Source organism: Convolutriloba macropyga, chromosome 5 (genome assembly GCF_964194025.1).
Source record: "Convolutriloba macropyga chromosome 5, txConMacr16.3, whole genome shotgun sequence".
NCBI lineage: Eukaryota > Metazoa > Xenacoelomorpha > Acoela > Convolutidae > Convolutriloba > Convolutriloba macropyga.
In genome coordinates this window covers 36286504-36308907 of record NC_134472.1, presented here as the reverse complement: position 1 = coordinate 36308907, position 22404 = coordinate 36286504, and the positions used below count along the sequence as shown (strand labels likewise).

General features: G+C 38.0%; 4 protein-coding genes across 5 annotated transcripts in view; all 4 read right to left on the bottom strand.

Annotated features, from left to right (window-relative positions):
• The window catches only part of LOC142339364 (protein LZIC-like), a 206333-nt gene that overhangs the window by 151361 nt on the left and 32568 nt on the right, over window positions 1-22404 (bottom strand). The window lies entirely within an intron of this gene.
• Window positions 1870-8570, bottom strand: LOC142339362 (pre-rRNA 2'-O-ribose RNA methyltransferase FTSJ3-like). The gene is made up of 3 exons (XM_075389363.1): window positions 7099-8570; window positions 5188-5746; window positions 1870-2624 (listed from the first exon to the last, which is right to left on the bottom strand). Exons 1-3 carry the CDS (start codon window positions 8521-8523, stop codon window positions 2005-2007), a joined length of 2604 nt encoding a protein of 867 aa, XP_075245478.1. The 5' UTR covers window positions 8524-8570; the 3' UTR covers window positions 1870-2004.
• Window positions 10009-11067, bottom strand: LOC142339985 (pre-rRNA 2'-O-ribose RNA methyltransferase FTSJ3-like). The gene has a single exon (XM_075390367.1). It carries the CDS (start codon window positions 10969-10971, stop codon window positions 10519-10521), a length of 453 nt encoding a protein of 150 aa, XP_075246482.1. The 5' UTR covers window positions 10972-11067; the 3' UTR covers window positions 10009-10518.
• On the bottom strand, window positions 11046-11867 carry LOC142339984 (N-acetylglucosaminyl-phosphatidylinositol de-N-acetylase-like). Its single transcript, XM_075390366.1, has one exon. It carries the CDS (start codon window positions 11844-11846, stop codon window positions 11070-11072), a length of 777 nt encoding a protein of 258 aa, XP_075246481.1. The 5' UTR covers window positions 11847-11867; the 3' UTR covers window positions 11046-11069.

The following is a 22404-nucleotide window of genomic DNA, read 5'->3' as shown; positions in this document are numbered from 1 at the left end:
CAAAATCACGAGCGAAGAGCAAAAAATATGGGTAAAAAATCTTTCAAAGAGAGCTTAACAAACGCACACGATATATTATCAAGTCCAAATCAGTTTTCCTTCCAAAGCATATCCAATTCCATTGAAAGTACATTGAAAACAAGGAGGCTCGATAATGTGCGTTTGTACATAATGTTCCGGTCCGCTCGACCACATTTTAATTAATTGTTTTCCAAATGAGATATACAAAACTTTCCAAAACTCACGATTTGTTCAAAAACAATCGGTGTATGAATACAAAATTCCTTAGAACTCAAACCAATTAAAAAATTTAACAACGATGCATTAGAAGGCCATCGGGAACTTTTAGAAGGCCATTGAGAACTCTCATTAACGAGACTACAAGACGAAAACCAATAAGATTACATCAAAACATTAATTACGACTAAAACTCAACGTATACATTTAAAAAAAACACTACTTAATAAGAAGCTAAACTGCAGATAAACAAAGCTTAATTAAACAAAATACTTCAGTTCAGCATGAAGATATGGATTTGTCCTTCGAGACTAGTAGACAATAAAAAGAAAAGGGCAAAATAAAAAACGTTTAATATTTTTGAAGTCATTATAACCATTACCTATTAACTGAATGCATTCAATACTTTCATTTATACTTGCCTGCGAAGCCATACAGAGCTGTCATTATCCATAATTGTCTTTTCACAGCAAAAACCTCTAAGGGGGCCAACCTCTAAGAACCGCCCTTCACACCATAAGTATAAGTCTCCAAAACAGCTTCTGTGAATAGCATATTTGGAGACTTGTGAGCTGAAAGGCTCTAAAAGAATTTAATACGCTCTGGGCGCTACCTGCTATCCTTTAATCCTAAACATCGCAAAGGAAAAAAAGACCATCAGGACTAATATAATGGTATCGAACTTTGTTTGAGAGCTATTAAAAACTATTCAACAAATTAGCTGTCTGAGATTTCAGGACCAAAACATTTTATAATAATTCAATTGCAATTGTACTTAAAAACTGATACTTTTGCGGCTCGCAATTTTGGAAAATTTCACAAACCAGACAAATTTTGGAACAGCTGTCAATTGCTGCCTTTTTACATCATCTACAATAATGAAATGAATATTCATTTCAAGTCTCCGAATAAAATTATTTTGTCTGAAAATTTTTTATTCTAATAGTTACGTTCCTACGAGACAAAAAACCAGGAAGACAATTCTAAGCAAATTCTAAAACAGGTTGTAGACACACAAAATAATTCCTTTTTAAAAATCTTTTCAATGAATTCAATATGAAATACTATTACATAGGTTCCGAGTTCAATCTACCAAACTATGTCCAACGGTATATAATTGAAAATAATCCAGATAAGAAGACCATTACGGTAGAAGCTGTGAAACAATTTGATAAAAACCGACTCTTTTGCCCTTAATTAAACTGAGACAATAACATTCAAGCTGCCAATTAACCATCTTTGGCATGAACATGCAACATAAACTCAGTTCTCCGCAATAAGCTACAAAGACAGATAACTGTGGATAAAGCTTGGCCAAAATTTAGTGCTTATTTTTATGCGTCTTTTTTATAACTTCAATTAAAACTGTCAACACCAGTTCCAGAATGATAAAAACATTCAAACAAGGAAAAATTGTTCTAGTAATGAGACGAAATAGGAAGAAATTTGTATAATGGAGATACAAACCTTTACGATAAAAAAATAAATTTTGAGCTTGTTTTATAAATGTTTTATATTATAGCGGGTAATTAACTTTTCTATGGTACCAACGTTAGTGTAAAATAAGTATTGACGATTACTGAAATATTCTTTAAAACCTTTGAACAATCCCCTGTGTTAAGAAAACAACAATTTGGACAAAGATCAAATTAGAAGCTTTCAGACTGCATTCAACATAAGATCCATTCATTAGATACTATTAACTGATATTTTACAGGATCTTTAAATAACATCGTTCAACTCACACAAAAAGGAAATTCTATTCGATCACGGTCTCTTTTTATTTTTAGACATATGCCTCATCTTATTGACTTTTTGTGGCTTGGTGCTCTTTTTAACGGCTGTCTTGCCTTTCTTCTTGGCATTCCTCATCTTCTGTTTCTGGTTGTACTTGTCAGCTTTTAGACGACTATCCACAAATTTGACTGGACCTTTTTTGCTTTTACCTTTACTTGGTTTCACAGCTTTACCACTGCCTTTCTTCCTTGTTACAACGTATGTCTTATCCTTGTTAAATTTCTTGTCAACTTTCGCTTTTTTATACAGCCCTTTGATCTGGAGAAGTTTCTCGCGCTCTGAGGCCCCTTGTGTGTTTGCTATTTTCTCCGCCTTTCCTCGGATATTTTCTAATTTCTTCATAGTTTTCGCCTTTTTTCTAGCTTTTGCTTCCGCGACTTTTTTGATAGGACGAGAGTTTATTTCCTTTAGTCTCTCGCGGTACATTTGGACTAGTTCCTTGCTCACAGGAACTATTGGTCGGGTGTGTCTGTCCTCCTCGTGTTTGAACCACTTCGGTTTCTCCGTGTCGTTATCATCATATACAAATCTATTGAACCCGCCTTCAATGATTTCTCGCCTCCGCTTCGCTGAGAAAGCAATTTCATGACCTGTGAAAAATGAACATAGTTTCCAGCAAAATTGGTTGATCGACAATTGGATTTTCTTCAAAACTTATCCTTTATTCATTTCTCAAATGTATGGGTGAGCTTAATCTTCACAAACTATTACGCAACCAAATGACAAAATTTTGGAAATATAAAATGTAAGGCACTTAATTTTCGGAGAGCTAGATGAAGCCGCGAAAGAATTCGAAAAATGTTATAGACTTGACTTAAATCAAGCACATTTCAGAGAGCTATATGTAAAAAATATTTTAAAAACCAATGGCGAAGACAAAAAAACTGCATTACTAAACCAGACACTAATAATTATAAGAATGGTTGATAGCAACTTAAGGGTAAAACTGATAGATACCAGTCAAATTGCACTACTAATCCTCCGGTGTCTCAAAAACTCATCGAAGATCTGACCGGTTACATGAGAATTTGTCAATGCCAAAATAGCCCATACACTCTCCTTGATCTTTTCGTTCAATAATCCGAATACACTATATTTATGCGTCTAATATTTAGTAAATACAATTTCGTATCAACATAGCTAGGGTCATCTTATTTTCCGTTCTTATTTTGATTGACCAATCGCAATTAACTAATTTGAAAAGAATACAAACACCGACCAATCGAATTGCTTCGATAATTTTTACCCTATTCGATGTGAAGCATCGGCTATTTTTATTGACAACGTCGATAGGGAAATATCACGAGTGATTTTTTTGGATAAATTTGTCTCAAGTTCGGTTGTGATATATTCATATCAAGTCCCAAAGGGCCAAAGCGACATGGCCATCGCACGCACAGAATGGCCGATTGCTGAAAATCATTACGAATAGAGATTAGGCTTTGTTGATTTTATACCAACAGAATCCTTTCTTCTAAAACACCCCCAAGTTATTATTTTCAAACATTACTATTCCTAATTGAAAACTCGTAACAATGGTTACGTGCAAGAGAGCCGACGTAATAAAGAGCCGACGTTAGAAAGCGCCGAAACCTAACTTGATTTAAAAAGAGTCAAAAGCAAGAAGTTACCTTTTATTACCCTAAACTGTTAGTTGATTACCAAGAAATGTACTTAAGTGGGTTAATTGGTCTCATGTTCGGTTGTGATAGCTTCATATCAAGTCCCATAAGCCGCTGAGGCATGGCCATGTCCCGCAATAATTTCAAGATAATTATTTATTAATTCGCCTTCAGTTTTTTTACTAAAAAATATTAAAACTTCAATTCTTAGATACTCGGCTATGATTGGTTGAGAATTTGGTAGTCTCATTTCAGAAAGCAATTTGATTGGCTGCAAAATTTATCTTAATTTATCGACTAATAATTGAAATATTTTCTGCTCTTTCAATCTGCTCTTTTCAGTTCGGCTCTCTTACAAGTCACCCGTAACAATTGCCGTTGCTAAGGGTATTACTGACACACAAATTAGAAGACACATCAATTGGTCAACAGATTTACTCAGTACGATGTGAAAATGACGGAAATTGGATTAGTATTATCTAACTAGTGTTATCAGACGTTTCGACTTAATTATTTTTGGTCGTGATAATTTGTTCGGTTGTGATAGATTCAAATCAAGTCCCACGGACGGACCGCTGAGGTATGGCCGGTACGGACCGTATTGGCCGACAGGGCGTTTAGCCGACAACCAAAAAATGAGAAATTTAACCGACAATTTAACTAAAATGAGCAAAAAAGCTTATTCTAAAGCTGTGATTGGCCAATTTAAAACACTATTTCGTAAGCGGACAAATATACCGCTGTTTTCTCATCAACTAGTGTAACGAAGGTCTATCCGTCGTCGAACCGTATTTTACCGCATCTGACCATGCCTCGCGGGCCATGGGACTTGCTATTAATCTATCACAACCGAACTACTGATTTATGGACCAATTATGGACTTTTATTAACAATTATGATAAAACTGTCAGCTAAATTTCTTATTTTCTCCTTGTCGGCTAAACGCACTGTCGGCCAATTTCCTTAGCACCGGTACGGCCAAATTAGCTAGTAGTTATAGCCAAATCACGTTTGTTTTAAAATAACAAAGGGACGCTACTTTACCCGCTTAAGACGCGGGTAATTATCAGGAAATGTGGTTTTGAAGTAGTTATATTTGCTTAAATGTCTAGGTGTGTCGGCCAATTGACCGGTCACGACTATTGCTATCGCATCTGATGCATTATTGACAACCTAAATGATTTAAGTTGAGTACTTTGTGTAACAGTTGTATTTGTAAGCGGTAAATTGTCAGTCCTTAACTTTATTCTGACGTTAAGTGTACATACTACTGCATTTCTGATTTTATTTCTTGCCTAACTTGGTATATTTCCTAGCGCACGCAGTTAAATTCAGCTGCTTAAAATTCTGCATGTCACATTCATATTAATGATAAATTCTGCATATCACATACTGAGTCAATATTGAGTCAAGTGTGAAGTCATTCAAAAATAATTCACAAAGGTCAAAAACTGGATAAACAGATTTAACAAGGCCTAAATAACAGCCTCGAAGCAATTGATACCAAATAGTTCGACTTATTAATGCTTACCTAACGCAAGCTGCTCTGGTGTGAGTTTTCTCTTTAGCATTTGGTTTTTAGTCAGCGCAGCCACGTCTGTCGGATCTTCATCTTGACCCTTATCGGATTCGGAACTGTTTGAATCACTGTCACTTTCTATCTCCTGATCTTCAAGATCGTCTTCCTCTGACATTTCATCTTCAAATGACACCTGCTTTTGTTTATTCTTTCCGCTTTTACCAGTTACTAATTGGGCTATACTCTGTGCTTTCTTTGCAGCCGCAGCATTCGATTCGGATTGCTCTTTTCCAGTACTTTTCTGTTTGGATGTTTCCACTTGGGACGTCTCCGTTTTACCTTTTTTCGACTTTTTTGAACTCTTCGATTTCTTTTCATCATCTGAGAGTTCCAACACATTTGAGTTTCCATTGAGGTTGAGATTTGAAAATACTTCATGACTAGCAAACCACTGTTTAGCTCGTTCAGCAGCTGATGACTTTTGGTTGCCGGTTGCCAAAAGAGGATTGCCTTCAGGTGCCAGTGAGCTCTGAACATTTTTCAGATTCTCTTCCTCCTCCGCTTCATTCACCTAAAAAAATTCTCTTTAGGAACTAACTGCAAGTTATTTTAGCGCCCTTAATTTACAGACAAAACAAGTGATGTTTAGCTACTACAGTAGTACAAGGAGAACTGTCCAATATTTCATTTGCTCAATAGCACACTTCAATACTGTATCGGAAATTAAATTAAAAACCACAATCATGAACACTAACTTAAGCACATTAGACTATTATCTTAACGATACTCAATGTAACCGGATTCGCTTCATTAATACCGGACGTTGTATTAAAGTTAAAAAAACACTCACTTGAGCAAAATCAAGCAACAGAGATTTCATTTCGCAATCGCCAGGTTAGTCCATGCTAATACAATCCTTACCATTCTTCACAATTGGTTAGCCCAACATAAGCGTCACAGATCAATGTTTAAAAATTGGGCAAATTTAAACATAGCTGGCAGATTGCCAGAAAATAGCCGCAATAGATTCGTAGATCGGCAGTCTAAAAAACAGTAAAAAAAGACAGACCAAAAAAAACTCGTCTTTTCATTGAAGGCTGATCTGTTATATTTTGATTAAAAATCTGTATAAGTTATTGCTGCCTCTATTAGCTGATCTCAAATAACCTTCATTTAGAGTGACACACACCCATTTGACATTATCTTTTTGAATTAAAGTAAATAAAAGTCAATTTCAAAGTGAGGAAGTCATTTTTGAGAGAGGTAAGTCAAGTGTGACCAAAAATTTAATCACGCAAATGAACAAAAAAAAAACTCGCTCCACTAAGAGCGAAAAATGACGTCACATGCAATTCAGTTGAAATTGCATGAACGAATGAACAAACAGTGGCTGTGACGTCATATGGTCGTAACAAAAATAATGACGACGAAATAAAAACATAGCAGGACAAGTCCTGACGTACAATTCAAAGAATTTTCATTGACTAAACAGAAAACTAGACCTAGAAAGGACTATGAATGGATTAGGATAGCCATTTAGAAAAAAAATCCGATCCAAAAAATAAAAAAAAAACAGAAAAAAATCAAAGCGAAATTGCCGCATGTGAACAAAACACCACTAGCGAGAAAGCGAATTTTTGTTCAAACGCCGTTTTCCAACTCTACTTTAAATTTAGAGCGAAAAAATTTCACGCCGCAAAACCACTCGCTTTTTCGCTCCACTTCCTGTTTCGGCGTGACCAAAATCACTACTCCAATTTGACTTCAAAAATCATGAAAATGAGTGAACAGATCTTTAAAAAAAGACAGCGCCCCAATAGAATTCAAATTCTTTGAATTGTAAAAAAACCAAGAGAAGGCCAATAATAGCCCCAGCTATTGCTGTGCGGCTATTAAACAGCAATTCAAAGCTAAACAAAATACCTCATCCAGTTCAATCTCTGAGTCGGATTCAGAGTCCTCATCTTCAGAGTACAAGTCCTTCATCCACTCATTGCGCTTGCTGTGGTCCTGCTTCGCTCTCAGCCAAGTTGCAGACACTGAATCGTCAATGTCCTCTTCATTATCATCCAAATCAACTCTCGGTGTTGTTTCATCAATCGCTCCGTCGTAAGCTTCAAACTGCTCTCTAGATTTCATTTGAGTTAGCGTGAATAAAGTCTCGTCTTCCTCAATTTGAGCATTGGCTCCAAGAGCCATTTTTTGTCGTAATTTGACTTTCTGTTCTCGTAACTTTGATTTGCGCTTTTTGTCAGTCTTTGCAAGATATTCCTCCAATTGAGTCTCTTTCTCTTCTTCAGTCATGGGTGCTGCCTGGTCTGTATGTACAGGTCCCTTAGGTTCTGAAGCCAACTCCAGGGTTTTCGCTAATGAGGTTCTTAACTTTGTTCGCCATTTCAACAACAACTTAACCTCTTTTCTACCCAGTAATTGCACATCTTTGCAGAAATCTTTGATATCTTCAGTGGTCAGCTCATGCTCAAGAGCCTCAGGAACATCAAATCTAAGCTCAGAACAAGAGTTCAAAACTGGGATAAAATTTTCCTCCTTCAGAAATACTGAGATAGGCGTTGGTTTATAAACACTTAAAGTATTGTCTTCGTAGCCTAAGGCTTTAGGTTTTGATTTGGTGACTGGTTGACCAATTATCAGCTTATCCGTCGCTGCAGATGGCGCATCTGGGTCCGACATGTCTTTAAAAACATGTTTGATATCAAAAAATTTTGGATCTATTTTGTCAGGTGCTTTGAAATTCTGACAGATAACGTAAATTTCAGCACTCTCATTACGTGACGCTTGAGGTTTCGTTGCCTTAACTTTGACAAAAAGTTGTTTAAAGGCCCAATTGAGAGCTAAATAATCTTTTGATCTGAAGATTTTGGTGACAAAACAGCCACCTTTGTTGAGAAATCTGGAGGCTAATTTGAACGCTCCTAATGTTAACTGTGATTGGGTGAAAGCATCCTGAGCCCATGATTGACCAACATTGGGAGCACCGTCGTTAAGCACAATGTCAGCTTTCCAAGTCTGCAGATGTCTAGAAATGGTGGCCGCGCAACTGTCTGATGTAATGTCATCTTGAATAGTTATAACATTAGGGATCGGCTTTATAGGAACTAAATCGACACCTATGATTACACTCGAAGCTGGCATGCAATTCTGTAGCACTTGTAGCCAGCCACCTGGAGCTGCACAAAGATCAATCGCAACTCGCGCTGATTCTAGAAGTCGCAACTTCCTATCTAGCTGGATCAATTTGAAAGCTGATCTAGCCCTGTAGCCAGTTTCTTTCGCAAGGTGATAGAACTTATCTTTCCTCTGCTTTCCCTTCTTTGTCTTTTGAGGCATTTTTCAGGCCTGAAAAGCGATGTACAATTCAATTTACAGAAAAAAATTGTAAAAGATGTACTGACAAATAAAACTTTACAGAGAAAAAATTTACCATTTTATGTGACCGCCGAATCTTTGATAATTATGAGTTCATTTATAACCATATATTTTGAGAACAAAATGTAAAGATATCTAAACCACATCAGTTGCGATTTATGCTTCATCATTGCAAGAAAATTACACCAAACCTGCATCGGCGAACTCAGTGCGACCAGACTAGTTTTGCCACAGATATATAAAGCAACAGAGATAGGTAAATTGAGTAACCCAATGTATTTCCGGAATACACTGCAGGTCTTGAGCTCATAAAATAACAAATCACGATGATACTTTTGCACAACGGAAACAGCGTTACGCAATGCACAATGATTTGGATGCCCAGAAACACCAAATGAGTCAAAAGTTAAAATTAAATGCAGATTGGCAATAGTTTTCATGTGCTTTCTGATATTTTCAGAAAGCTGATGAATAGGCCACAGCGCATTGGGATCGTCAGGAAAAACATCAATATCCAGGCACTTAACGTTTTCGCTTTTGATATTGAACACTTTCAAGCTTTTAATCAATTCTTCTGTCCTCAATTTTCCTTGCCCATAAAAATTTCCATTGGTCAAACACAAGCATTGAACATCAAATCCGATTTCAAGAAGCTTGTGTATAGAGGGCCCAAAGAACATGCACTCATCATCAGGGTGCGCTATCAACAAAAGAGCCACTTGTTTACTCCTTCCATCGACATATTGAAGATTCGACTTTTGATAGCGTAAATACATATAACACACCAAACTTATCCAAGCAAATACAGTAAGCAGCCAAACTGCCACAATAAGCATCTGAAATTGCAATCGTAAAATCTTAAAATCAGATCAACGGGAAAAATATGGTCACACGTTCTACTAGATATGGTAGAACACAAAACAGTCGCTTGTGGGACGTAGGGCATGACCAAAAAGCTGGATAGATGGCCTGATGAGGGACTAGAGAACTATATATAAACTTATTCAGAGAATCCACGAGGGTTTGGACTCAGTCACAACTTAGCTCTTTATATAATAATAAAGAGTTTTAGGTAAGCTCCCTTGGAAACTATCGCTTCCGAAGTCTAGTTTAATCAAAGTTTAGTTTCTTTATGTTTAAGTTAAATCTCTTTCTTTTCAGTTTCTAGATTATATGAATCTCACTTTTTTTTCCGCAAGTCAAGATACAAAACTTATCTTAGCACCATGATTTTCAGTGGGGTTCGCAAGGGTTACCCAATATGGTTTGCTTCTGCAAATTTCCCAGAAATCAGTCGCAGGGGGTACCATAGATGGTATGCATTTACACTTTTCTAAGAATTCGTTCACATTTCCGGTGGTATCATAATCATTCAATACATTCCGGGAAGATTTTACATCAAAAAATCTCACTCTAACATTAGTTATCTAGATTCACCAACTTGAAACGAATATTGATTCTGGGCATCATTTCTTGACGATTCATTTATATAAATTCTCAAACTTTCTTTCTAATTCTCACTAAGTTTAAGACTATAGTTTGATCGATTTTCTAACAAAAACTATCCATCTAAGATGCACTCTTGGGTCTACTTTTAAGCTTTTAGACAGGCTGATATCAGGTTTGAAGAACACCAATTCCAAATTTCCCTTGCATCAATTTGGAGTATGAGTTTTTTAGCTAACCAACCACCTTATAGTCGTTAGAACATCCAAAGCAATTGTTCATGATCTATTCAAGTTTGTTTATAAAAAGGTTGCAGTGCAGCAGCCTCAGGACACTCCTTGGGGTACACGAAACTGGACATGCAATTCAGTTGATGAATCGCAACCTATCTTTTTTTGGTATCGTTCACTCACGTAACTTTCGAGTATATCCTGAGCTGCTCCAACGGCTCCGATGTTTTGCAGCTATTCGGTCTTTTCTGTTGCGTGTGTGTGTTTGTGTGTGTGTGGTTTAAGTGCCCAGAGTTCGTCTGGCGAACGCCACTGCCCCATCGGGTTTCTCAGTCAGCAACTTCCAGTCATGCTTTCGTGGTTGACCAACATTGGGAGCACCGTCGTTAAGCACAATGTCAGCTTTCCAAGTCTGCAGATGTCTAGAAATGGTGGCCGCGCAACTGTCTGATGTAATGTCATCTTGAATAGTTATAACATTAGGGATCGGCTTTATAGGAACTAAATCGACACCTATGATTACACTCGAAGCTGGCATGCAATTCTGTAGCACTTGTAGCCAGCCACCTGGAGCTGCACAAAGATCAATCGCAACTCGCGCTGATTCTAGAAGTCGCAACTTCCTATCTAGCTGGATCAATTTGAAAGCTGATCTAGCCCTGTAGCCAGTTTCTTTCGCAAGGTGATAGAACTTATCTTTCCTCTGCTTTCCCTTCTTTGTCTTTTGAGGCATTTTTCAGGCCTGAAAAGCGATGTACAATTCAATTTACAGAAAAAAATTGTAAAAGATGTACTGACAAATAAAACTTTACAGAGAAAAAATTTACCATTTTATGTGACCGCCGAATCTTTGATAATTATGAGTTCATTTATAACCATATATTTTGAGAACAAAATGTAAAGATATCTAAACCACATCAGTTGCGATTTATGCTTCATCATTGCAAGAAAATTACACCAAACCTGCATCGGCGAACTCAGTGCGACCAGACTAGTTTTGCCACAGATATATAAAGCAACAGAGATAGGTAAATTGAGTAACCCAATGTATTTCCGGAATACACTGCAGGTCTTGAGCTCATAAAATAACAAATCACGATGACACTTTTGCACAACGGAAACAGCGTTACGCAATGCACAATGATTTGGATGCCCAGAAACACCAAATGAGTCAAAAGTTAAAATTAAATGCAGATTGGCAATAGTTTTCATGTGCTTTCTGATATTTTCAGAAAGCTGATGAATAGGCCACAGCGCATTGGGATCGTCAGGAAAAACATCAATATCCAGGCACTTAACGTTTTCGCTTTTGATATTGAACACTTTCAAGCTTTTAATCAATTCTTCTGTCCTCAATTTTCCTTGCCCATAAAAATTTCCATTGGTCAAACACAAGCATTGAACATCAAATCCGATTTCAAGAAGCTTGTGTATAGAGGGCCCAAAGAACATGCACTCATCATCAGGGTGCGCTATCAACAAAAGAGCCACTTGTTTACTCCTTCCATCGACATATTGAAGATTCGACTTTTGATAGCGTAAATACATATAACACACCAAACTTATCCAAGCAAATACAGTAAGCAGCCAAACTGCCACAATAAGCATCTGAAATTGCAATCGTAAAATCTTAAAATCAGATCAACGGGAAAAATATGGTCACACGTTCTACTAGATATGGTAGAACACAAAACAGTCGCTTGTGGGACGTAGGGCATGACCAAAAAGCTGGATAGATGGCCTGATGAGGGACTAGAGAACTATATATAAACTTATTCAGAGAATCCACGAGGGTTTGGACTCAGTCACAACTTAGCTCTTTATATAATAATAAAGAGTTTTAGGTAAGCTCCCTTGGAAACTATCGCTTCCGAAGTCTAGTTTAATCAAAGTTTAGTTTCTTTATGTTTAAGTTAAATCTCTTTCTTTTCAGTTTCTAGATTATATGAATCTCACTTTTTTTTCCGCAAGTCAAGATACAAAACTTATCTTAGCACCATGATTTTCAGTGGGGTTCGCAAGGGTTACCCAATATGGTTTGCTTCTGCAAATTTCCCAGAAATCAGTCGCAGGGGGTACCATAGATGGTATGCATTTACACTTTTCTAAGAATTCGTTCACATTTCCGGTGGTATCATAATCATTCAATACATTCCGGGAAGATTTTACATCAAAAAATCTCACTCTAACATTAGTTATCTAGATTCACCAACTTGAAACGAATATTGATTCTGGGCATCATTTCTTGACGATTCATTTATATAAATTCTCAAACTTTCTTTCTAATTCTCACTAAGTTTAAGACTATAGTTTGATCGATTTTCTAACAAAAACTATCCATCTAAGATGCACTCTTGGGTCTACTTTTAAGCTTTTAGACAGGCTGATATCAGGTTTGAAGAACACCAATTCCAAATTTCCCTTGCATCAATTTGGAGTATGAGTTTTTTAGCTAACCAACCACCTTATAGTCGTTAGAACATCCAAAGCAATTGTTCATGATCTATTCAAGTTTGTTTATAAAAAGGTTGCAGTGCAGCAGCCTCAGGACACTCCTTGGGGTACACGAAACTGGACATGCAATTCAGTTGATGAATCGCAACCTATCTTTTTTTGGTATCGTTCACTCACGTAACTTTCGAGTATATCCTGAGCTGCTCCAACGGCTCCGATGTTTTGCAGCTATTCGGTCTTTTCTGTTGCGTGTGTGTGTTTGTGTGTGTGTGGTTTAAGTGCCCAGAGTTCGTCTGGCGAACGCCACTGCCCCATCGGGTTTCTCAGTCAGCAACTTCCAGTCATGCTTTCGTGGTGCCAAAGATTTCTTGGCGATCTTTAGATGTGGCTGGGCAATCCAGCCGATGTTCTAACGGGTGTAACTCTTGATAACACAAGGGGCACGCCTGGTAGACCGTTGGGCCATTAGATTGGCGTAGGCTTTCAGAAGTCTGCAGTGTCTACTGCAATGTTGCACGCTCGTCCTTTTTGCATTTGATAGTTTTTGCTTCTGGCTTGAACTTGTAGCCTTTGTAGGTTCTCATAGCAAGTTGGTGGGACGGCCCGTGGTGACGGAATGTTCTGCGGATGCAAATTAGAGCAGCGCAAAGTGTTGTCGGTTCTGGCTCTGTTTCTGCGGTGTTTGTTGCTTTCCGAGCCTCTGAGTCAGCGATTTCATTTCCTGAGGCATCTGAGTGTCCCGCTATCCATTGTGACCTTCGGTTTGTGACTGTCTAGGTAGGCGTGGATGGCGGAGGGGCTTCCTCTCTTCTTTATAAGTGCTGTTCAGAGATACTGGTTGTCCGTGCAGATTTTGGCATGACTGTGGGTGTTGATTGCACAGTAGCCAACTGACGGCGGCAAGCACTGCTGCTTTTTCTTCGTCAAAGGAGGAGGTGCTAGTTGTTCCTCTCTTGCTGAGCGTCGCTGGCAGTTCTGGCAAGCTTAGGTCACCCATTGACACAACAACTGCTTATCAACACGTCTGGTTGCAGTTTGACGCTGAGCCGTCTGTGTACAGGTAGACGTCACCTTCCAGATTCTGGCGTTTGGTTCGGCTGCCTGCAATGGTGTCCAACACGTTCCATTATGCTGATCCCTTGACATCCCACGGTGGCCGCTCTAATTCGGGCTGCTAGCTGTTTTCGTTCTGGAGCTCGTCAGGGCGATTCAACAGCAATTCTTGTGTCGTGGACTTCCAGCTTTGGCGTTGCAGGTTGCACACTTTCAGGTTGTACGTTTAAAGGACAGTGTAGGAGTTTAGGCCTTAAACCTAGCTAATACAAAATTCCTCTACAATGGACTTTTTTCTTGAGAAATGTATCTTATAAATTTTGATTGGTTCTGTTTCATCAAGTTGTACCTGAAAACCGAATTTTGTGCGTGTCAAGTGGGTAAATTTGTTGGACGCATTTGCTTTTTCTAGGTCCGTTGTTACCTTTTCCTCTTGTAGTTACCAATTTTGATAGCGCAAATGAATAACACGCCAAACTTATCCAGGCAAATACAGTAAGCAGACAAACTGCCACAATAAGCATCTGAAATTGCAATAGTAAAATCTTAAAATCGGTTCAACGGGAATAATATGGTCACACGTTCTACTTGATATGCTAAAAAACAAAAGAGTCGCTTGTGGGATGTGGGATGACCAAAAAACACGATAGATGGCCCGATGAGGAACTAGGAACTAGAGAACAGAGAATCCACGATGGTTTGAACTCAGTCACAATTTCGCTCTTTATATAATAATAAAGAGTTTTAGGTTGGCACCCTTCGGAAACTATCGCTTCCGAAGTCTAGTGTAATATACCTTTGTCCGCCTATATTATCGCGTTGAATTTGTTGAAGTAATGTTTCTCGCTAGTTTAATTAACATCTTAATAACATAACTCTTGTCACTTAAATTATTCTTTTCACGTGATTGTTCAGGGACTGAGCGGGTTTTCAATTTTACTTCGGAGCAGGGCCGACAGCTATTAGTTTTGTCACTAGAGAAAAGGGGGTTTCAATCTAAGACTGAATTACTTGTCTGCTGATTTATAACTTGACAATCTTGGTTGTGTCTTTTAAATTATTACTTTTTAAGACCTGAGGGCCGTATTTACATTTGAGTAATCACTTATACAAATACATCAAGATTAACTCAAGATAAAAAAAACTTCTGGCGTGTGCTGACAAGTGCCAGGCAATTAAGATGAACATAGTAAAGTGTGCATTGTAAATATAAGTATAGGCTAGCATTGTCACAAATTCCTCTATTATGGGTAAATCAAATAACAAAAAGATAATTAAATGGTTTTTAAGACAAATATACTTGAGAAAGTTTACAGGATGTTAATAAAGTAAATATACATTTTCTCATCTTAATAAGGCAGAAAAATGAAGTCTATATATGGCCTTGAGATTATAGCAAATATAGCACTAAATAAGGTGATCAGTAAAATTGGGGAAAATATATATCGATTACTATATAAAACGTACTTTAGGACGTTACACTACCCACGTTTAATGAAAAATTTAGATAATTTTTTTTTAATATAAAATACACAGATAAAGATGTTAATAAGGAACCACCCTTAAGTTTCTGTCGCGTTTTCGTCAGTTTCCATAGAGTCGTTATTAAGTTGAAGAAATTCGGGATTCACTCGGTTGGAGCGCATAGAAATTGTCGATTTAGTTCGTCTAATCGGCAAATGGGGCTTTTGTGTAGTTGCAGAGACGTCATCTTTGTGATAGATCATTGTTTTAAGAACGCATATTTCATTGTCAAGGTATTGAATTTCTTCCTCAATTTTCAGTAGACGTGCATCTATATTGTTATCAACGTTTGTCTCTCCAACAATAGTCATCAAATTTTTCAATTTGTGGTCAAGGGACTGTATCTTTGTCAACTCACTGTTTGCAACCGAAACTACTGGTTTGAGAGGGATTTTTCCATCGGAGAATTTCATAAAATTAGGGGTTATTCGTTGGAAAAATTTGATCTTATGATACAGATACATTACTAGAATGTGAAGAAGAAGATTTCCAATGAAGACTGTAATAGTCAGAGTTAGGGAAAGCTTTATTGGAACATAAGATTCTAACTTATCAACAAGAGATGGCTTCAGGAGTTGCATTTTGTGGACTAAAGGGGCTGCTATTTTGTCTAAATCGGCTTGTTTAAGAGTATCAGTTGTACTGATCATTTCTACTCGCAATTGTTGAAACAATTCAATATTAGCATCTATTTTCGACGTAAAGTAGGGAAGTTTCTCAATTTCGGGCAACGATGAAATCAAGTGTTGCAAGTTTAACATCGATTCGAGTGGCTGGAATTGTTCGGCAACTCGAGAGGTCCGGTCGGATTTTAATGTGTTTGCTGATCAATTGAATTCCGCATTGGAGAGTTATTATGCAGAGTCGACATCCCTCATTCTCTTCACTGGTAGGCAACGAAGCATCGTTCAAATTGTATTCTCTCCACGTAAATGGCTTTGCACTCATGATTAGCCAAATCCCGTAACCGAGATTTCTAGCAGTTTCAGGCGTTGGGAGCATTACCTTTTCGGTTTGGCATACTGAAAGTGCAACGACTGTCGCGTGAAAATAGAGTGTTGCTAAGCAAAATGATGGTGCTAGATGAGTCTCCATTGTTTCGTGACATATACGGTAAGTTGAAGATCCTAGACAGTTATCGAGCTGTTGTTGCGTCAATGTAGTCGTCTCCATGGAATCCTGCGAAATTGCCAAGTATGGACCTTCAATGATCCACTGAAGGGCTTCTTTAGGATCCCGTTGGGGCATTGCGATGACGTGCGCACTATAGACGTGAAATGACGTTTGACGGGATGCAAGAGGAATTGCTAGAGTCAAAAGTAATCCTTGTTCAACGCTGGCAATTTCGTAAACAAGTTTGGCATCATAATATGACATGAGATCCTTCATGGGTATTGCCAGTGCCAAACGATCTGTTGAATGTTTCTGGCTATCATGAACTGAGTCTTAGACGGCTAACAATGATTCGCGGGGAACTAATGACATTGGTAATCGTTTATCTAACAGAATGGGTATGGAATTTAACAAATTTATACTATAGGCATATAGAGCTGAACGATAACTTTTGATGTTGGCGTAAAAAATTGATAACAGCAAAGCTACGGTATCAAAATTGAATTTTAATTGCTGATTTGAGAAAAGCATTTGTGTACAATCTCGTAATAAGTGGAAATTTTTCTCGAAAATGTCGAAATGATCTTGTACTATTTTCCAGTTTTTATTTTGATTATCTTGCATTTCCTGTTGGATTTCCAAAATTTTAGCAATTTCATTAGAGATAAGAAAGAATTTTTCGTTGCTGGCTGACTCAACTTCGAAGATATAATCAGTAAGAACTGATGCGTATTCATTAAGTCGTTCAATGTTTTCTGCATTTTTGCGTCCATAATTTTGGCATTTTCCAAACAATCCAGTTATTCCGCATCCTTCTGAACCTGCCATTGAGACTCCGAGTGATCCAAAGAGTGCTATTCCAGCAACTGCGGCAGCTGCTGCTACTGGTGCTGCACGTTTTCGTCTGCTTCTTTGACCATTTTCTTCTTCAGGACTTAAAAATTTCGCGGTAACGTTGCGCATACGTTTCACTTCGTTTTCTGCTAATTTTGTCTCATTTGTGATTTTTGAGAGCATCCAATCCAAGTTGAAAGGTTTATTAGACGAGTTAAATGGCGCTGAAAAGTTAACTGGGCACAAAATTGACGGTTCTGTCCACATAGTTGCTAATTTTTTCAGCATTTCTTCAATTTGTTTTTTCATTACAAAATCGTACTGCGGAAAAGGAACTAAGAATTCTACGTTGACAAACTTTTCTGCGAGTCGAATTTGAGAGTCCTTGTGAAATAAAATTCCTTTAGTAAGCGCTTCGTATTTTGTTGGTGTCTCTTCATTAATATTTTCAGAAACCAAGAAGAAAAGAGAAAGAGTCGAACAAATTGTTGTTTTCATCGTGAAAGAATAAAAGTGTACTGTAAGTCGAAAGTCAAACCAAGTGATGTCAATTAGACGCTTAAAATGTTGTTCGACTAATATTTGCTCAAGTGTTGACTTTACCATAATGAGATATTGTTTATTGTATAGTAAATGCTTGCTCTAAGATTGTATACATTTGTTTCCAATTTTGGTGATGTAGATGTATCTATAAATAAATATAGTTTTCCTAGCTGCGCGGGTCGAGTCAGCGAAAATTGATTATATTAAAAACGCCCAGGGAGGCCACTAGGGCCGGAACTCGCCTTCGTGGTTAGTTTATTGTCAGTCTCCAGGAAAGGTATGTTGCAGATTGTTACAGTTTTTCTTTGAGTCTTTTAGATTGAAGCCATGTGTTTTAACATAACTATCTCTGGCAATTTACTAAAATGTTGTTCAAATGGAACGTTCTTCCCAAAGTTCAGTGTGTGGGTTAAATCAGTTATTCCACAATGCCAGGATATCTTAATCAAAAGTGATGTTAAAGATGTGGAAAATTCTGGAGTAGCAGTATTCCTTATGGTTTTGGTTTTGCTGGTAATGCTAGTTGCCGTGCTGATTGGGATGTATTACAGTGAAGGGTTCAGGAATTTGATGTATAGAGCTTTTACAGTTGTTTCCATTTTGGGGAGCTATTTTCCTCGTATGTCATAAATCCTTGCTGATGAGTTATCGGGTACTCCTGCATTCTCAGATGTTTTACAATACTGAACTACATAACTGCATACTCAGATGTTTTACATTACTGAACTACATGACTGGTTCATAACTTGAATGATTGTTAAACGCGTAGCTTTGTTCGGACTTTAATTGAGCTCTAGACAATGTTAAGTACGCTACCAGTTAATTAAATACCAGATTTGCTCTCCTTCTCTTTTGCTGCCATTTTCTTGTTACAGTTCTGTGTGTTTTAATTTTGTGTAATCATTTTACGGGCATTGTTAACTGTTAAAATAGGTCACTCATTGATTGTTGTTAAATTAATTCGCATGTTGTTCGACTTAAGTTCTTTTGGTTCGTCTGTGACATAGTTATTTTTTCTTTCAGTTGAAATGTCAAGTTTAAATGCTTTCTGTGAGTTATTTAATGATGAAGATGTTTGGACTGGAGTTGGCTGGAACAGAGTGAAGGTATTCTCGGGCGCTGGAAAGAAGAGTTGGGAATCGATTTGTAGTTCTGTTTGTGGAGCTGGTTATGGAAATGTTGTAACGGAGTCAGGTGATTGGTTCAAGGAAGTGATTGTGATAAAGGAGCAAGAATTGTTTTCGATGAACTCGAAGTTTATGTCTGGTATATCGAAGTGCAGGAATACCAATACAATGATTTGCTTGTGGGGTAGCAACGTCAGTTCAGCTGTCAGAAAGGGCATTGTTAAAGAACTCCATCCTCATGCTGATAGTCGTTTCAGTTCCTCAAAAGCCTGGTCTTGTAACGTTGAACAATTGAGCACGTTAGGAGTGCCTTCTAGCCTTGAATTTCGCGTAGTTGCTGGTATTTTGTGCAGTGATAGGTGGTTTACTGAAGCTCATATTGAAGTTTGTGCAGATCATTCTATTTCAATTACTTCTTTCGGCAGGAAGGCTTTTATATATGCTCATGGTGTTAATGCGTCAAAGTGGCTTGTACGAACGGTAAAATCAGTTGATTCCTTCATGGATCTCGTGCAAAAAAGAGCGCCAGCGAATCTACAGTCTATGCTCTCTTTCCATCTAACAGAGCCTGGGGACTTGATTGTACAGCCTTCGATGTTCGGACACGCAGTTCTTAATTTTACCGGACCTGCTTTCGTTGTTGGTTGGGAGGCGAATTCCAAAATGACAAAAGTCGAGGCCTCATGTGCAAGCCGGAATATTTCCAGCGGTGTAGGAGTGAAAGAGCAGAGAATCGTCCGAAATTTGTCTCCAGTTCGACAAAAGGAAGTTTTGCATGAAATTCCAAATGATGCAGGGGAGGCTCTTCGGCGGGAGGCCGAGACAGGACATCTTGTTGCCAGTACTTCAAAATTTGGGCGGAAACCGAAGAAAAACAGGAATCTGTGGGGGCACAAAATTGCTCAGAAGAAGAAGGAACAGGAGAAAGAGGGTAAATATTCACTTTCTTTCGCGGTTTCTTATCATTTGGATAATGTATCAATATTCTTTATATTTGGTGTCTTTCAGATTTTTCGCTTTTATTTCGTTTATTTTCTCTATCCTTTTGATTTCAGATTGCAAGGAGAAACTGCTGAAGAAATTCAAGAAGAAGTCTGATGACGACGGGCCCGAGAAACCTGGGACAAGTTCCGACTTATGACTAGGTATTTACACATAAGCAGTGCATTATTTGTTTCCACTTATAGCGTATTGCAGAGCACCAACTTCAATTAAGCGTGTTTGCTAGTGTAGGTTATTAGTGCAAATTAGCGGGGGCTATAATTATAATAAGAAAGCTCACTGAGTAGTATAGGTTGAGTTTTATGTTCACATTCGTCTACTTTAAGTATGGATTTTTGGCAAAAATTTTTTCAAGAGGTCTCCGAAAATTTTCATTCGTGCTAGGGAGCTGAAAGTAGTCGCAAATTGAAGGCCATGTACTGGTGTATAACCCTACATCTCAGATTTTTGATTTTCGTCCTAGTATTTGAGTTGTAGAGTTCAAATTTTTCACAATGATTGGCGAAATTTGCAAAATTTTCCAAAATTTGTTTAAAATGATTTGGGTTCTATTTTCTTTCATTTAAACTGACCACTGCTGCTGTTTTTTGTTTCACATATATAATAAGCCGCATCTGGGCTAATTTTTAACCAGTGGGGAGGATCTTTTGGAACTCCATAGTTTTTGAACGTTTTTGTGTATCTTGGCCCAAAAAATCACTTGGACTACGAAATCAGTTTTGTCGAGCTTTGATGGTGATCTTTACCGGTTTTTTGGGCTGACTGGTTGCTAATGTTATCTTAGTTTTTGGTTTGTAGGTTATTTTTTCTCGGTTATCAATATTGCGGGCACCGTAACTTCGTTTGTCCAAGTTTTTGATGTTTTTGGGAGGTCTGAATCATGTGATTTCGTGTCTGCAGTACTTTCAATTTATTGACCTGGGACTCGTTATTTTGGCCCTGGGGCACCTGGGGCCTAGTCTGGATCAATGGAGGTTCAGGAAAATGTTTTCGGGCCTCTAGGGGTCTTTTTCGAGGCTCTAACTCAGCTATTTTTGAAGGTCACATTCGTGGTATCAGTTTTCGGCTATTTGTTGAAGAAAGTCCATTTTTCTTTCAACATATTGGAAATTACCTTCGTTTCTGGGCGTTCAACATCATTGGCAACAGATTTTCAAGCTATAGATGAACTTTGTATCATCTAGGGTTGATTTCTGTAAATAACATTGTAAATAAACTAAGTGCACAATTTACGATTTCTGGTTATTTTTGGAATTTAGAGGCTGTTTTTGGCCCTCTGGTGATTGAAAATATGCATCAAATGCTTAGTTGGCCACTGCAAACTATCGATTTAGGTCTGTGCTGTAGTTGTAGAGGTAAATTACTACAGGGACATCCGAGAAAACTTCAATAATTTTTCGTACAACACTTTTTTCTGAAAGTTGATCGAGACCGTATCCGGGTTTTGGTAAACTTATCGAACGTATGTGGTACTTCAAAATGACAAATCGTAGTGTGTGAAGGGCAACAGAGAAGTAGCAATAAGTAGATTTATCATAATAGTTTTCTTTCGTGACCAGACTGAAGATATATCGACTTAAAGTCGTATCATAAAATGATAAAACTGAACCTATTGGCGGTTTTCTCGCGAATGCTTGACTCTGCGGTATTTCTGGGTAATAGTAGGCAATTTGCCGGGCAAATCCTTTACCCATCTTCATATCACTTGATACACAATGTACAAAAGAGCTTCTGGAGTTAAGTATGTCACCTCTATGATAGAAGAATTTGGCTCTTGTTTTTCGAATTTCAATTACATTTAGGTTTGAAGTTGTTTGTTTGCTCTTTGACTGGTTCGGGTTACTTGTCTGTTCTCATCAGTTGAGCCCCGCCGTTTATATCTCTCAATGCTAGATCGTACTTGGTCTAGTTTCGTTACTCTAGTTGGAGTTTGATCCCTTCTTGATCTGCGCGATGATTCTGTAATTATTTGTTGTTTTTGTTCTTTTGTTAAGATTGGTGGCTGTGTAGGAGATTCGGGCAATCGTGGCGTTTGTGGACGTGAACCGTAGCGTGCTACAGGTTCCCAGAATTCAAATTTTCTGACTCCGCGCATTTTTGCAAAGTTAACTCTGTTTTGATTGCTTCGGGTATTTGGTCCCGGTTGTTGTTCTGCATCTTCTTCGTCGTTTGCTGTAATTCTCTCGCTCTCAGCAGCTCCAGAGGGGCTTTCAGGATATTGAAATTTTTTGCGGTGTTGCAATAATCTTGGGGCTGTCTGAATGGCTGGCACGGGGTGATTTTTCTTGCGAATTTCTTGGCGAATTCATTGGTGAGGGTGTTCTGATTTCCAGTGGCGGTATTGCAAGTTTTGGCGGTATTACCGGCACTATCGGAGGTGCTGGTGCTACCAATGGCACTGCAGGTGCACCATTTAGAGGAACAGTAATGCCTAGGCGTATTTGCGACGGTTGAGCTGTTGCAGTCTTTGAAAATGCGGCACTTTGCTCCTCTTGTAATAAGTTTGGAATGTACTC

Bases quoted from the DNA above. Each gene is read 5' to 3' on its own strand.
- LOC142339984 (XM_075390366.1), bottom strand. From the start codon at position 11,846: ATGCTTATTGTGGCAGTTTGGCTGCTTACTGTATTTGCTTGGATAAGT.
- LOC142339362 (XM_075389363.1), bottom strand. From the start codon at position 8,523: ATGCCTCAAAAGACAAAGAAGGGAAAGCAGAGGAAAGATAAGTTCTAT. The intron at 5,747-7,098 runs GTATTTTGTTTA...GAATTTTTTTAG, and splicing joins CAGAGATTGAACTGGATGAG to GTGAATGAAGCGGAGGAGGA. The intron at 2,625-5,187 runs GTAAGCATTAAT...CATTTTTCACAG, and splicing joins ACCAGAGCAGCTTGCGTTAG to GTCATGAAATTGCTTTCTCA.
- LOC142339985 (XM_075390367.1), bottom strand. From the start codon at position 10,971: ATGCCTCAAAAGACAAAGAAGGGAAAGCAGAGGAAAGATAAGTTCTAT.